Here is a 16,796-nt window from a genome sequence, read left to right on the forward strand (position 1 = left end):
TGTTTCGCTTTGACCGACGTGATGTCCAGAAAAGCTTATGTGGATTCTGGACGATTTAGAGGGCTTTTTCCGTTGCTAGCAAGCCACGAGAGGGCGCAATTTTGCAGAAGATGAAATCGCATGATGAAGTCTGTCATAATTTTGTGGTGCGTTTTTTTGAAAATCGGACTTTTGTTCGATAAAGTTGTACAAAGTACGGAAATAAGATGAAGATAATCAACTGCTTCCTTCCGGAGTTTGTCTGCCGCACATATGAAAACAGACACTTGAACTTTTACTAAAGTACTCCAAATTTGAGCGGCTATTTCCGTTATATCTGAACATGTCACTTTGTTCGTTTTATTTTATAGAATTACTAGCCCATCTTATGCTTCAAGTGGCATTTAGCCTAAGTTACCAACCAAATTTAGTAGCTATGTGTAGCACTCGAAGCTGATCCCCTTGTTTGGGCATGCAAAATTTACGTAAATCAGATCACTAAGAAAACAAATAGCACAATTGGTTTGGTTTTTAGGACCCAAATGTCGTTGTCATCCGTAGACTTAGAGCGAAATGTGAACTCTTAGACTGTAACATTCTTGCACAGTGGATGTATTCGGAGCTTTGGGATCACTTCTGATTTTGGTTCAGCAGTGATTGTTTCATATTTTGCGAATCAGCATGTTCTCGGTACAACCTTTGATCCATTCGACATAGTAAACAATGCGGTTGATTACGCATCACTTCCGCGTGGGTTAACATCCATTGAGCTACACAGTTATGAAAAGCGATTGCGTGATTTTACTTCATAAAACTCTAACCGTTGAGCACAGAACATTACATGTTACGAGTTCTAAAATGTATCTCGGTAGTGTGAGAACAGAATCTTCATACAGAGTTTCCGACCAATAGATACAGCCAACCTGTGTTGAAAAGCCAGAAATCGCTATACAGCTGGTTCTTTCCTATTAGAAAGCACCAGTAGTGATCATCTTACGAAAATCCAGGGAGATTCGGACCAGCGATATCCCGCCTAATAGCTGAACATGTAGCCGCCTACCCCGAGCAGCTGATCAGCATCATGATTAGCTCTCACTTTTACAGGATATAGCGCCGCTCACATATTAATCACGGAATCCACATCAGGTGGTCATGTGTGGCCTGGCTACCCGAGTGAGGTCTTCAGATGGAGTTTTCCCAAACCGTGTAAATTTAGTCGCAGTATAGCTGCGGCTATAACCAACACGGTACCTGTTCATGTGTTGGTCCGTTGCGGGTTCTGAATTGCAGCACTCAACGTTTACTGCCTAAATAATTAGGCTGATTACTCTTGGTTATATGGAGATCCGGCGTTACAAAGAAACCCTCGCCATAGCTAATTTTTCACTTGGCTTTTGGCGATTTTCCAGCCGACACAATTTGTTCACGCCTAATCAGAAATATTCGTCGGTTTGGAAAGAAGCTGAGTTGGAATATGATACTTCAAAATTTTATCACTTCAACTTGAACAAGAGCTAAGAAATCATAGATGAAGCACGATCTCGAAAAAATTTGTCCAGTACGTGATGAATAGGCTAGAGAAAATTCACTCCCTTGTGTGTGTTTGACTGAATCCCGTGGACAAACTTAGGTGACGAGTTTTATAAGGAGAACTGAGAGAGCGCAGAAAAATTATGCCCTGCGATGCATGTAAAAATAGTGCATTATCACAGTCTTTCGGTAGTATTGATGCAACAAGGGATGCTGAAGATGACCATGATTGTCTGATTATGTAGCTTTCAGGAAAGTTCCATTTCATCGCTAGTATTTCTACCGGATGCAATTAGCAGGTTTTGTCTATACATTACTGTTCAGAATTACTCTTAACAGAAGTACTATAAGCTACCCAGTGAGATGCACGAGTGCTAGTGGAGGAGCACCAAATAAGCATTGTTTCGGCCGTATCAGTTCATTTAGGTGAAATCTATTTACATGTCGAGTTACCACTACACGCATTCGCCCAGAGGAGTGCTGAAAAACCAGCGAGTTGTTCGGTAGTGCGTCCACGTTTTGATCAGTGTATTCAGGGTAGGCCAGTTATATCCGAGTGCATTTGTCTACCATGAAAACAATTGGAAGTTGAGTAGTACTCATAGCAAATTCACAAGGCAATTGTTAATCCACTGCTGGACAGTAATGTTGGCCTAATGACAAGCGGCTAAAGTAGTTACTAGTCGTCTGAGCACATTAGGTGACGTATCGCGTCCACGTTAAACTACACCGGGAGGTCATTTTCAGCTGATTTTTTCTTGCGGAAAACAATAGGAATGCAGTGCACTCAACAAAATATATTACTGAACATATTTTTGTTAGAAAATTCATCAGCCAACTTGGCGTTTATCAAAACTGAAACCTCCCTGGGGCAACAGTTTCGGATTTAACGTTTGGGGGATCTAAGTTCGATTGTGATATCAATAGACAGAAGTAGGCCGACAAGAAGTACATGTGGTTTGCTGCTAACATGACCGTTTAAGGCAGATTCATGTAGATAAAAAAGCTTAATACTAGTAAAAGCTTGAAACTGTTTCAACATCCTCGGGGAGGGTGAGATCACTCTGCTCATCGGTGAGCAAGTAGGAATTTAAACTGGTCCAGCGAACATTCAAACTTTATTTAAAACTGGTTGGTCAAAAGTATTTTATTGAATTAGAGTCCTGAAAGAATATAATTAAATAATCATAAGGATTAATCCATCTACAGAACAATCACTCCCCAAATAAACTGATTCTGATCGATCCACGGTTACTCAGTAACAATGGAAAGTGTTAAATTGGCTGTCACAAAATTCTTGCTAACGTCACCAGTATGGTCGTCCCCGGAAAACAGCGATTACCATTAGGGTGCAGTAACGGGGTCCATAACTATATATATATATATATATATATGCCAGCATAATCAGCAGGTCAGGCGTTTTTGCGAGTGCTGCCAGCTGTTTATGTAAAAGATGTATCTACACACTGTACGGTAGCACATAAGCGCGGGAATACCCAAAAATTTCCGCGGACGTAGCAGTGATTCGGGTCTTATCGAAATCTCTCAAAATGTGTACGGGACTATTTTTTAGTTAAGCAAATCACTGGAATAAAAATGGTTAGTTTTCAGAGAAGCTGAAGATGCAGGTTATATGGCAATAAGTTAATGGTGAACAGAATGGCTTTCGTACTGTAAAGATTGCTACCAGAAACGGCCTTCCCCGGTGAAGGAGACACTGATAGACCACGACATTCCAGTTCAAAACTTGTGCAAACCATTCTTCAAAAGTTGACGCATCTTCTGTTGTTCGACACCCACTGAAGTACGGTCAAACAAAGACTGTGATTTCTGGTTATGTTTGAGTAAATCTTTCAAAAACATACGAGGTACTCCGTCACCTAGGTTTTAGGATAAAATTTCCGGTTTTAGAAATTGTGAGGTACCCGGCACAATTGAAAACTAATCAGCTGTCCAGAGCCTTCACCAAAATCATTTGGGATTAACCAAACTGCGTTCATTGAGTAAATGATAATTTTGATTAATTTTGATCACTCTGAAAGAATTCTTGCATCACTTCTACCAGGTGTTGCTTGTAAACGTCTCTACGGGCAAGGCGTTATTTTCAATTGGCCTGTAGATAGTACCTAATATAACTATTTTGTTTTTTAAACGGGTTGACCAATAGAGTTTTAAGTCATAAAATTTTCCAAAATATACAGTTTTGAAATAAGTTGTTTCTCATCTTGTTTTATGTCATAGATGTACCGTTTCCAGCGCGAACGAAGGGGTCCTTCTAATATTTCATGGGATAACTTAGTGCCTAGGTAGTGTTACATGCAAGTGCGTATATGAGCAGTTTTAAAACCTACAATCAGGTGAAAATGCAGAGGGAAAGTTGGATGAAATAATATTGAATCAGCTAGGTTGTGCATGGTTGAGCATCGATCAAGTCAATCAAGCTCAACTATCCTTCATGGTGCATGTGAACTGGATGAACTAAATGTATTTGCCGCCCATCGATTCGAACGATATATTTACCACGCAATCTTAATTACGTTTTAGTCATGGGAGGCTGTATCCTCACAAATAAATCACAGTTTCAAAAAAGCGCTAAGAGAATAATGAAAGGTGGTCTGATTCACCGTGATGTTCCTATTATGTGAGTGCCTCTGGGAAATTCCATGTCCTTTTCGACGCTCACAGCAAATCGTGGCATTTTTTGACAGTATAATTCACTCTCGTTTTTTGAGACAGATCCCCAGGAAATACAACCAATGTAAGAGATTTGTTTTGCAGACCACAGATAGCGTAGATCAACTGACAATTGGTGCCCTATATACACTTTTGTGACTCACCAGCCCTAATACTTTCACATTTTAACCACTGAGGATCAGGACTGATTCATTTGATTTCGTACGAATGGGGAGTTCATTAGCCACGGCCACAAGATGCTTTGGTACGAGTACGGGCTACAAACGGATCCTATGGAGATCGATCTAGTGCAAGGTCCGTCATCATCGGATAGTTTGCATTGAGTCTTTGTACACAATCGGCTTGACATGGCAATGACATAGCTCTTCATATTTTAGTTTCTGCTGCAGGATCTCCAGTGGAATATTTGCCAGATTGAAATGGTTTCATTTAACAAAAAGGACCTGAGCGGAATTTGTGAACATTTGTTTTTTTGAGAATGGGACCCACGTGATCCTCCTTGTGCTAAACTGGGGAGAGTGAACGATATGGTGGCTAACTGATGCTAGTGGCGTTCATGATTTCTGCCTATATAAAGATTGTCTGAATGAGTGTCGGAGGGTGTAGGCAACTAGGATGTTCGTGTTAAGACAGTCGTGAGTTCCTCTAACGTGAACTTTGTTCCATCTTCTTTTCACTATAAGGCTTTATTCAAATAAGTGGTAGTGAGGCACCAGTGCTTTCATTTGGTGATGATGACAAGAGGGAAAATCATATTACGCTGTCAGATATTACGGACCACATTTCACCGAAATACCCCATTAAGTTTTGTCACACGATGGTGCTCCGCTGGAGTTCTAGTGGACTCCCTGAATAATTGGTAGCCAAAAGTAAGTCTGTTGCTAACATCCGCAGTTGTCTGTGTGATTCCTTTGGTCAGTTCTACATAACCAAGTAATTTCAGCATTCCAGATTGGTCTACAAATTAGTATATTGTGTGGCAATTCACCGTACCTTTAGGGCCTTTCTGAATATCTTCTCCTTTTACCAGAAACCTTTTTTCGCTGACAAGTTCAGTTTAGTTAATCTCGTTTAATGACGCAACCTAGACCAATTATTCATATTGTCTGTTGGGTTTCAGGTCCACTCGGTACCATTGGCACTAGCCTCTTCATGGCTTGCGAATAAATCTGAATGGATTTAGACGCGTTATATGCACCCCAAAAGGGTAGCGAATTATTCGTCTTTGGAGGTGTTAACTGTTTACTCAATGCACCCCTTCCTAGTGCCAGTGAGGAATACATCATACTAGCACCATATATACATACATATGCTCTAACTAGGTTCGGATGGTGACGAAATTAGCAAAAGTTCAGCTCTCATTTGGTCAGCAGTTGGTAAACGTATGCGATCTTTGAGAGTTTAGGCATATTTCCACAGTAAGAATGGCCCAATAACTTGTTCTGCCTCAAGTGTTGTTTACCATATCACTTGCAACTATGACGATAGACTGCGCACACCAAAGGACTTGTGAAGTTTGCTAACTATGGTCAATAGCTTGTGCAACCAACAAAAGTAACGTCGATCATTTGCAACTCATAAGCGCGTATCTTATGATCCAGAAGCCTGAACTAAACGCTTGGTACGTAATATTTGCAACTTGTAGGAACCTTTGAATAAACGTTTAGCAGGCTTATCAAGCCGAATTGAAACATCTAAAAGTCGCTGGTCTGAGCAATTCATTTTTAGCTTTCGCCGTTAGGTTAAATTTATGCAGCATTGCAACAGCATTGCGGAAATCAACATACCTGAATCTGTGTGGTTGAGTGCGGTTTACTAATATTACCAAAATACACTCATCTCCGGAGGTTGGTATTCCAAATTGGTTGGTACGACGGAAAACTCATTACAAGGGAAGGTGGTCTAATGTGTTATCGTCATTTGTGAAAAGTCTACTCTGGATCAGCCCATCATCGGCAAATTATTTAGTTCAGGTTTCGCGTATGGTTGATATACATGTGTTTTGCACCGCACAGAAAAAAACTGCGTCCGGTCTAACGACGAGACGATTTCTGTTAGCTTGAAGGAGTTCATAAAAAATTTGTCATTGGGCGTCAACTGCTTCATCAATTTCAGGCAACCGTGTATCATCAACCGATGATTAAAGCCGCCTTTTTTCATAGCAGTTGTTCCCAGCGAATTCCGTTATTTTCAATCTAATGATGAGGATAGAATTTGGAGCCTATACGTACAAGCCTTTCCCGACAATATTTATGCAGGCAGTTGGGGTACGGCAATGGTTTGAGAGGTATATTTATCAGAAGTCGCTTTCAGCAAAACGGGCAACAGTCACTTGGTGCAAACATTGAAGAATACAAATAATACTTTGGAAAGCAGCAACAAACTGAGTCTACAGAATTCTAGTAGAATGTCTGTGAGAAGGAGCATTGTTCATTGATTATTTTGCTGGTATTTAGCAAAGGCAAGTGTTTTGTTCAGACTTAGAAAACACATACATCAACACGGGTGTACTGTGTACGTGCGGCCACACAGGTCTACTTTGTAATGGGTAAGCATACAAGGGAGTCACATGTTGAGTCACCCCACAAACAGGTCTCTGACTCATTGGCATATAGAACGCACGCACCCAAGAGGCTACTATAGTCACAGCAGTTCGGTGATGGCTTGACAGACGGACACACACACTCTCTGACATATCGAGGTGTCTACTACAGTTACCGTCCGTATTTTAATTGATACTTTGTGCTGAAGTTCATTTGTGGCACCAGAAAGCACCTCTCGTCGATCGGCGATCCACGTGGCATGTTGCTGATAATTTAATGCCGAGATGCAGGTTAACTGACCAAATTAATTCCATATGGCCACCTCGTTTCACATTCCCCACTTATGTCAGCCATTTCTTGACAAGTCTTGTTACTTTTGGATTTTGCTGGTCACCGGGAGGCAAACTCTCTAGAATTTCTTGTTTGTTGTAATGACAATATTCGTCAAAACATGGTCGATTCAGTTGTGGTAAGTATGCAAGTCATCTGGCCTACGCAGTTTTGCCCTTTCCGTCGCTCAGCGTCTAGCGCGTTTGTCAGTTAATTCATCATTTAATCGATCAACGCTTCTCACATAAGTGACGGGACGTAAAAACGCTGGGCGTTGGTTTTACCGAAGTGCATTTGTGTTCCATTCATCATCGGTTTTTCATCCTTCCGCTACATATGCGATGGTACTTGAGCACAACAGGAAAGATTTGATAAGCTGAAAAGATGTTCCGACTATGCGACAAGAATCCGGTAGTCACCTACTTAACAACAGAAATCAGGGTAATAAGTCTCACCAACTATCAAATCTGCTAACATAGCCAGGTGACAAGATATTCAGCGGGCTGTCAGAAATAAAACGAAATACGAGATGGAATAGTTGACCATTCGGATGTTTTCCTTTTCTTGATTTATTCTGTGGTTTGAACGAGAACACAGTGAGCAGCGTTATTCTTTTCGAGCTAACGCTGTCAGGTGAGTACATATCCATGGTTGAACTAGTGGTAAATAAGGAATAGTTGACCATTCGGATGTTTTCCTTTCCTTGATTTATTCCCTGGTTTGAACGAGAACACAGTGAACAGCGTTATTATTTTCGAGATAACGCCGTCAGGTGAGTACACATCCAATGGTTGAACTAGTAGTAAATAATGAAACAAATAGCTAGGCTTAGTTATTAATTAGAAAACGCAGAATCATGGACATTTGTATGTCAGCGTACCTCACATCGTATCTAACTGGATGCTGTGAGGCAGTTTGGAGGACCGTTGAGTGACGGAATCGATCGATTCTTCCCACGTGACCAGGGGACTGATTGGTTGTATGGATCATTTTGATGGTGCAGTATCGGGTTTCGAAACGCACTGCTGCTTTCTCGGCTGTAAGCAGGGCACGTCGTTGAATTGATACCGGCAGTCTATTGGGTAGTTGAGGTGGTACAACTTAGATTAATCACGTGACCGGTGTCAATTATGTGGGACGAAATTGAGCTTTTGGTTGAAATAGAAAAGTTCTGTAGAACTCTCGAGAATGCTTACTTTCCAAATATTCTGTGCAAGTGAGGCTTTTACATTTGTGTCTAATAGATTGTAACCATTTATCTCGCGTTGGTCAATAAGTGTGCTCCATTTCACGGGGTCCTAGAATTGAAATGTTCACCAACATTTCCTATGTAACTTGCATGTAACTCGTGACTTCCCTATGTAACCTGTGAGACGCATTCGCAGTGTTGACTTATGTTGCTACAAGCTAGTAGCGGGGCAAAATCGAGGCCTCAAGGTATTAAACTTCACTGTCATTTTTCGGCTTTTGCTAATAAAAACAAGAGAACGTGTTTCAAAATCCCTCGACCATTTGACTGAAAGCTTTAGCTTTTGAGGAATAACCCTGTTGTACTAAATAGTAAGTGTTGATTATTCCAAGGGACTTGTTCAACACACTGGCTATCTGAAAACTCGTCCTAAAATCTGGTTAATTTTGGTGAAACAGTCATTTTTCGATTTGCCACAATAAAAGTGTTAGAAAGAGACCACCACTAGATAAGGTCGCATTGGCAATATTGATGCGGTATTTCAGAACCAGAAAGAAACAAATAGGGCCACACCTAGGCCAGCTGGTGATGCATGCCACTGGAAATGCATCATCACTGCACACATGTAATGTACAGAATGTAAGGTAAACAAGCTTAAGAAAATAAGCGTCTCAAATTACAACGTCACACAGTCACGGTTGATTCCCACTCGATCCAGTAAATGTAACAATAATCTACATGGCCATTTACAGGGGGACACCTAAACGAATGATGCATCGTTCACTTTGCTGTCATATGAACTTAGTTTATCTTACTCCAGTTGAACGAAAACCCCTTAGATAATGTTCCAAACCGTGCCTGTGTTCGAGTGCACCGTAACGAAACACTGCTTAACACAGTTAAAATAGTTATATCACAAGGTATTACGGTGCATTCAACTATGGTCGCTTGTAAATTTATTGTCAGACTGCATCTGGTAGAACTTTGGAATGTCTAGTTCAAGTAGGTTAATATTGATACCGAGGGGCGAAAATGGCACTTCATCTGCCCGCTGGTGAATGCTAGTCGGTCTCCCATAAAGGGCGACTATTCAGACAACTAATCAAGGGCATAGCTGTTTTTCCAATTTTGATATACAGTGTCTTTCAAATAAAATATATTTTTGTCTGTGGTTAGTATGCCATAAAATAAGCCACGCATTATTCATCCGCTAGCGACATTGAATTAGGATGGTGGTTGTCATTTATACCGCAGTGGAGCCTGTTCCCAGAAGTAGTTTCTTTTGCAGTAGAGTCAGGACGCGCCCAGGCATGAAAAAGAGAACATGTGCAGAGAGTGCCGCACCCCCAAGGTCACCATCCTTACTGGACATTTCGGATAGCAGGTGCGTTGGCGGAGCTCACCAAACACGGCTTAGCAACCTAAGACCAGTGGAGTGGGGCTGAAATTGATCACGACCGGAACACCACCGTTAGCTGTACAGAACGAACAAGTGAACGACCATATTTGGCCATTTAGCCATCCTATATATTTACGCAGAAGCTCTGTATATTTTTTCCTGACAATACAGCCGTGTCCTGAGTTCTGTCTTCTACTTATCGCGTAGTCTGGGAGGCTCAGTGCAGGCGTAACCAATAGACGACCACCGACGACACAACAAGTAGTCACATGGTTTCTGTGTACGGAAGAACTACCGGATAAGAGAATTGAATCATTGAAGTTAAATCATTGAAATCTATGAGCAGTGAACATTGTGCATAGATGGGAACGGCCAATAAATTGTGGTTATTGAGTAAGGATAGAGGAAGATTCCCTCAAGAATTTTTACTCACCAAGTAAAATATACCCGAAAGCGTTAAAGAGAATTAAGTTAACAGTATGCACTGTGAGTTGGTGGCGGTGACTGCACCCGTTACTCTCTTTCTTTATTCCCTTTTCTATTATTCCAGGTATTTCATCATCCCAAAACCGACATCCAGCTTTGTGAATGTTCCGTTCCGTTCTTGTAGGAATGTCTAGTATCAGGAGCTCGTAATCATCTGATTCCGTCTGAGCCTTGAAGCGTGGCCATTGAACAAAATCCTGTCGACCAGCGTCATCCAGATTGGGATTCCTGTCAACGGATTGGCAAGGTAAATGCAAACACAACACTGTTCACCAGCCCGAAGCGTTAGCAACTAATAGGCAATTAGTACACTCGTAATATGACCGTTGACGGTGTGTCACATACGTAGCTAGGTATCACCTGTTTTTGCCTTTACCACACGGGGAGGTGGGTTCAATGTAGCTATTTTAGCACGAGATAAACTCGCGTGTAGGTCGTGTCAATCCATCTTGAGCTATAACATTTGTTTTTCGTAGAACACGTGAGATTCCATCACATCAGACTCATATGTTTGTACGTCTTTTCATATGGTTTCACTGTGGGTTAGTGTCCGCCATGTCGCTCACAAACTTCTGACAAGCCTTAGTCAGTAAGGCCATAAAAATGAGCGGTACCGAGCACCATATCATGGAATAGGCGTTCGCCACATAGGTCAAGTAACCAAAAGAAGGAACAACTGACATTTGTTCGTCTGAAAGTAAGCTGTACGATATTTTCTCAGCAAAACATTTTAGCAAAATGTAATTTAGGATTATTCCAAAAGTTCCAGGAAGGCGGCTACAAGAGAATCGTCATCAGAAACTCAAGATATATTCTTAAACTGACGTCAAAATTGAATTATACTACACGAACATCAAGAGGTTTCCTGAAATTCAAACTTTGACAGCGTCTCTCTAACGGAAGCGTCGTTCAATTGTTCCATCGCAAACTGGGCTATTCATCAGCCTGCGTTTCACAAGGATCTAGCATTCCCGCTTGGGTGTTGAATAATCTGCCATTTATCCGCGATGAGATAACCAACATGGCAAAACCATTTACTTTTAGTGATGAACGGGCATACTGGTGTCAAGAACGGAAGCACGTGCTGCTTACTAACGAGTGGTCCAAATGGCACCTATAGATTCAGACTTGTATTGAGTTGGTGGCAGCAAACTTACGGTTTCCGGATGGATTTTTATTGCCATGTCGACTGATTTATTGCACAAAATTTATCCTGCTCGATAAGGGTGACATCATTATTTGAAGCACAGATATACCAAGGGTCTTTAATGAACTCCGGAAGTGGAGCATTTCAACTTCAGTTCTATCCCGGAAACGCGGCTAAATTCCAGAGAAATTTACAATTTGGGTGTCTTTTCTGAATCTTTCTTACATATGGCACTATTTTATAATACGTGTGGGTGATTGTCAAGCTGATAACCGTCTCTGTTTCGACAATCCATTCTCTCCTGATAGTGCGTGCGTAACTAAGTGGGAAAGATTTGTTACATGTCTGTTTTTTAACCAAGACTTACTACGTTGTGTAGTGTACAGCACCTCTGGTAAATCTGTTGTTAATATGTTGAAATATGGTAGCCCAACAACAACCAACAAACTTTGATAGGTCATTTTTGTCAGTGGTTTGTGCAATGAGTACTTTCCGGACGAACTACATTTTGCAATTTGAGATTCAATAATACCAAAAAATACTTAAAGACGATTTGCGGACTGATGTCTAAAAACACGAAAAAGCGCCTACCGATCGCTGCATTGAGGTGCTCATTTCTAAAAACACGAAAAAGCGCCTACCGATCGTTTTATTGAGGTGCTCACTCAGAATTTACCCATGACTTCTAATTTAACAACCTAGATAGGCATTCTTATTCGATATCCTGCACGTTTACTTTTGAACTCCATCGCAATCTTTCTAGACAGAAAATTCGTCCATAGACACACTAATGCCTTCTGCTCTTTATCTGACTTATTATCTATAATATGTATAACTCTGACCTCGTGGAAACATAGAACATCATCACACGGTTCTAGTTAGAACAAAGTGTCTGTTCTTCAGGAGTTTGTATTACTGAGGAGTTGTAAAAGCACGAGACGGCATGAATCCCAGCTAGAAACAGTAATCTCACATTCACAAGAGTCTAAAAATTTATCTCTGACCAAATTGCTATCCTAGTTTCGGACGCACGCTTGGGAGACCACACCTACCTGATAAGCAAGAATAGGGCAAAAAAGATAGCATATTGTCTGTGGATTATAGACAGTCCGTCCTCACTGCCCAGACCGAAAACAAGGTATGAAACGTAGTTGGAGAAATCCATCTATCTTCCACCTAATCTACTTTGACTTCCATCCGTTTTATCTGTTTTCGTGAAGAAACTACGCACAGTTGGTCAAGTCTTGGTCGCAGATTCTAGAGATATCGTGTCACATACACGTGCTGGAATCATTTTGAACTATCATATCAGGTAAACTGCATTGTACCATGTTACATATCAAGCAGTGACTGTTTCCTTGTCTGAAAAGCTTGCAAAATAAAAGAGCATTTGCAGATTGAAACAGTTAGTTTTCAAAATTGGACGTTTTCTAAGAATCACACATACCCTGTTTTTGCGAAGTTTGTCCATCTCCACATAACTTCCTCACTCAGTTTTTCTCTTGATTGTTGAAGCGATAGAAGGCCGTTTGAAACTTCTCTGAGTATGGCATTCCAAACACATATTCGATTTCGTAGCCATGCATGACACCAACCCATTTTGGGAAAGAAAAATTGGCAGTTCTTCGTTGTAATTCGTACAAGAACACTTTAGAATTTGGAAGTGATGCCACGCGCTTGGCAAATTTTAGTGTGGGACATGTAAAGTCTAGTTCACCACAAAGTTGGTCTAAGCGACGCATGAGTTCCTCTGGTGTCATTGAGATTTCTGCAGTTTCGGAAGTAACCTTCGGAAGCCTGTAGTACTCTGCCGGCAATCGAAAAACACTTTCTACTAGTATGTTTTCACTCAAGAACTGTGCCGCCGTTATTTTGGTGAAGTCAGCCTTCTTACCTTCTATCAGAACTCCAGCGGCAGCCTTTTTTATGGCTTCTGGGAGGTTAACTGTCCCGTCTTTGTTCAGAAATCCGCCTTGCTTCAGGTCCAACCCGTATAACAAAAAATACATGGCTTCATTCTTATTGAAACCCAGTAATACTTCACGTTTGGTGCGTAGTTGTTCCTGGAAAGCAGTGGTAAGCAATTCTTCAGGGTGCTTCGGGATCACATGGCCGTCAATTACAGCTTTCAACGGAACATCAAAGTAGATCCAACTGGACTTGGCCCAACTTAAGATGTCAGGATCACCTGGAAATAAAGTTTTCAGTTTTTCCATCCTTCTGTTTTCTACAAACTCGCCCACGCTGTTCAGCGTGTCGACAACTTTTATGGGTTCCAAACTTTGCAAGCAAGCTAAACTCAATGCACGTTTCGTCTTTGGCGATGGGCAACCACAGGCAACGGTAAACTGCGAAAGAATGGAAAACAAAGAGTGTAGCATAATTCATATACTTAGAAGTATTATCTCATTCAGATGCTTTACTTTAGTGCAACTTTTGGACTGATCAGATCCTGCAACATGGATTTGAGGAAGGTTATGAGATTGAACCGATTTTTCGTGAATTAGTGTGGCTTGTTTACAGTGATGACCGAATTGAAAACGTCACACCTTTTGCATGTCGATCGGTCCGTTCAACATCTCAAACGAGATATTCAGCTGGGTTCCGGGATGAAACAAAACCGAAAGGGCGGGACGGTCAATGTTATCTAGGTAGTCGGACTACGTTAGAAATCCTGATTTTTGGTCGGTCTGTCAGTCAGTCAGTCGTTCAATCCGTCAGTCAGGCTGTGAGCTCCTGGTCTCACTGCTTGGATTAACTACTGTTCCGTTGTTTGCGTTGGAATTTACGATGAATTGAGATCCGGCCTGTGTTCCAGACGGGCACACACCCGGTTACCACCTTTCCAGATTTCACCGGTTACATCTTACGTATACTCACTGAAGACAGTCACTTTCCGGCAAATTGAAATTAGTGAAAATAGCAAGTGATAATAATAAGTCTGCATGTTTTTTAGTCCGGATCGGTCATCATGGTAAAAATTTGGACAAACTTTGATAAACTGTATTTTATCCTTGTCACGAACGCCCGTTGGAAGCTTGTGGCTCCGTGAGACAAAGTTTGAAACTATTTGGGTTAGTGCGAGCGTCCATCTGATCCTAAGGTGATTTGGTCAGCTCACACTAGTAGCTAAATTAAGAGAAATGCCAATGCATGGAGGCTAGTTAACGTACACTTAAAGCTTTTTCCATTGACAGGGGATGGCGGAGCTAGCTCTTCTATAGCAGTCCAAATTGGATTCGAAATTTCCAGCTGCGACTAAAGTTTAATCTTATATGGCATGCAAACATATACCTTATTGAAGAAACGCCAAGCTGATCACACTTTCTAACGTGTGCACATGCGAAACCATTTTTACCCACCAGGTCAATATTCTAAACCACTCAACCAAAACGTCTTATTCTGCGGGGTAGTGCCTCACGAGTGTGGCTGCATTAAGGATGATAGGGCCAACAACCAGAAGTTTTCGCTTGGGCCTCAGAAATTTCCCCGTAAATACTTGAGAGGTGCAAAAATACGGCCTCCCGACAGCTAAGCCCATTCATTCCTTGTGAACCTAACGTACCTGAACAAAAATCAGGGCTGCAGCGTAATCTTCTTAGACAAGCTACTTCTTACAATTTGGCACAGTCAGACCATGAGGAATAAAACTCACTTTTTCTGCGCGCATGTGAGCTTCTTCTAGACTTTCAACAGCCCACCTCGTCAACGCGCTTGCTGACTGCAGGATTACACGGTTGAAATAGTTCTTTGCCAAAGGAGACAGCCACAAAAGTGAGGCACTCACGGCACCCGAAGATTCTCCAAATACCGTGACTTGGCTTGGATCGCCTCCAAACACCATTATGTTATCCTTCATCCATTTCAGTGCTAAAAGTTGATCCAACAGCCCTGCATTTCCCATTGCCACATTCGAGCCATCTGAACTGGGAGCCAGTCGAAGGAAACCAAATGCGCCAACTCGATACTGCATGCTCATGACAACGACTTCGTGTTTAGCTACCAGGATTGAGGCATCATAAACATCCAGTGTAGAGGTGCCGCTAGTATATGCCCCTCCATAAATCCACACCATAACTGGAAAACTTCTCGACATGCTGGGGTTGAGAGGAGCCCAAACGTTCAAATAAAGACAATCTTCATTCATTTCCGTGTTGTTTAACCACATTCGGGCACCTGGATTATTCTGATCAAAACCATCAAGCACCACATACTGCCAACATGCAGGTGGCGTTCCTGTGGCATCTATTGGCTCCCCGCCCCAACCTTCATGTTCTTCAGGTGGAGCAAACCGTTTGTTGCCAACTGGTGGCTTGGCAAACGGTATCCCTTTGTAAGCACTGACAGCGACCGTCCTGTCACCCAGTTGAACAGTCTCCTGTTTGCCACGAACCTTGCCACCATGTGTAAGTGTCTTAACAAAATCATCGTTTTGCGCCTGCGTAAATGTGAACGTAAGATGCAAAAGGAGGCATGTGATTGTTCGATTACCCATTACTGCACACTGACAGGCAAAACACGTAGTTCTTAGGATGGCTCAGTATGTGAATTGCTTCCTTTTTATTATTCACTGTGTACGACGTGTCACTTACTTTGCGATACCCTAGTCCACCGACGGAGTCTGACTCAGTGTCTCATTTCAGCAAGCACGAGCTTCAGTCTGCATTCATATATGTTGGTACTTAGACTTGAGGAAGTGTTTTCAAGCCTGGCACCGCGTGCGCCCACATCACAAACAAAGTCGTACCTGGTTGGTTAAATAGTTTTGCAATCGACTTCTTTTCATGTAGAGACATGAAGCTTTTTTCTTACTCTTAGAGACCTGTAGCACCTTTCTTGAAGGAAAGAATGTCATTCGCACTGACAGAAATTATTGACATAGCAGCTCACAATTGTAGACCGAGGGCGTCCTAGCTGGTAAGTATGCAACATGGGCTGTAGACAATTTTTTAACTTCAAGAACGAGCGAAACCTCTTAGAACTTCCTGGCTAATCTTCAGCTTCCAAAGCAAACTTGTTTGGAAGTTTTGACGAAACACTGTGTTTAGTTCTTCCTCACGTGGAGGTTTTGAGTTGACGGGACCACTGCACAGACTATTCGGTCCCAAAAGCAAATCTCTGTTCACTGGAAAAGTCCAGAAGCATGTACACAGCCTTTGATCAGCATGACCACAACAAGAGCATTATACACACCATGCATTCAAAATGTGATATTAAGAATATATTGGACTTGATGTGGTCAGGCTTTGACTTGGAAAGAACAATATTTCCAGCAAACCTGTAGTGTTTCTTATGATATATCCCCCAGGCTTCCTTCGTTACATCCATCTTGCTGTGTTCTGATGTTCACATTACTTCCACGCTCCATTATCTCACTTTCAGGAATTTACACCCTGCTAAATTCAACTGCCTGTAACAGTTGGCCAAACTCTACCTGAGCACTTTCATGCAGCGTTCGAAACCAGCTAGTTCTCTAAATCTTATGTCGATTAGATCACA

The 16,796-nt window shown here is 41.8% G+C and overlaps 2 protein-coding genes across 2 annotated transcripts; both read right to left on the reverse strand.

Moving 5' to 3' along the window:
* Positions 1-9,678: 9,678 nt before the first annotated feature.
* Positions 9,679-12,776, reverse strand: T265_07066 (hypothetical protein; the record flags this gene model as incomplete). Its single annotated transcript, XM_009172495.1, has 3 exons — positions 9,679-9,740; positions 10,098-10,378; positions 12,745-12,776. 3 exons carry the CDS (start codon positions 12,774-12,776, stop codon positions 9,679-9,681), a joined length of 375 nt encoding a protein of 124 aa, XP_009170759.1.
* Positions 12,777-12,787: 11 nt separating this feature from the next.
* On the reverse strand, positions 12,788-15,792 carry T265_07067 (hypothetical protein; the record flags this gene model as incomplete). The annotated part of the gene is made up of 2 exons (XM_009172496.1): positions 12,788-13,645; positions 14,953-15,792. The coding sequence occupies 2 exons, from the start codon at positions 15,790-15,792 to the stop codon at positions 12,788-12,790; spliced, it is 1,698 nt and encodes a 565-aa protein (XP_009170760.1).
* Between the last annotated feature and the right edge of the window lie 1,004 nt (positions 15,793-16,796).

The sequence above is a fragment of the Opisthorchis viverrini genome, assembly GCF_000715545.1.
Source record: "Opisthorchis viverrini unplaced genomic scaffold opera_v5_157, whole genome shotgun sequence".
In the NCBI taxonomy this organism is placed as follows: Eukaryota; Metazoa; Platyhelminthes; class Trematoda; order Opisthorchiida; family Opisthorchiidae; genus Opisthorchis; species Opisthorchis viverrini.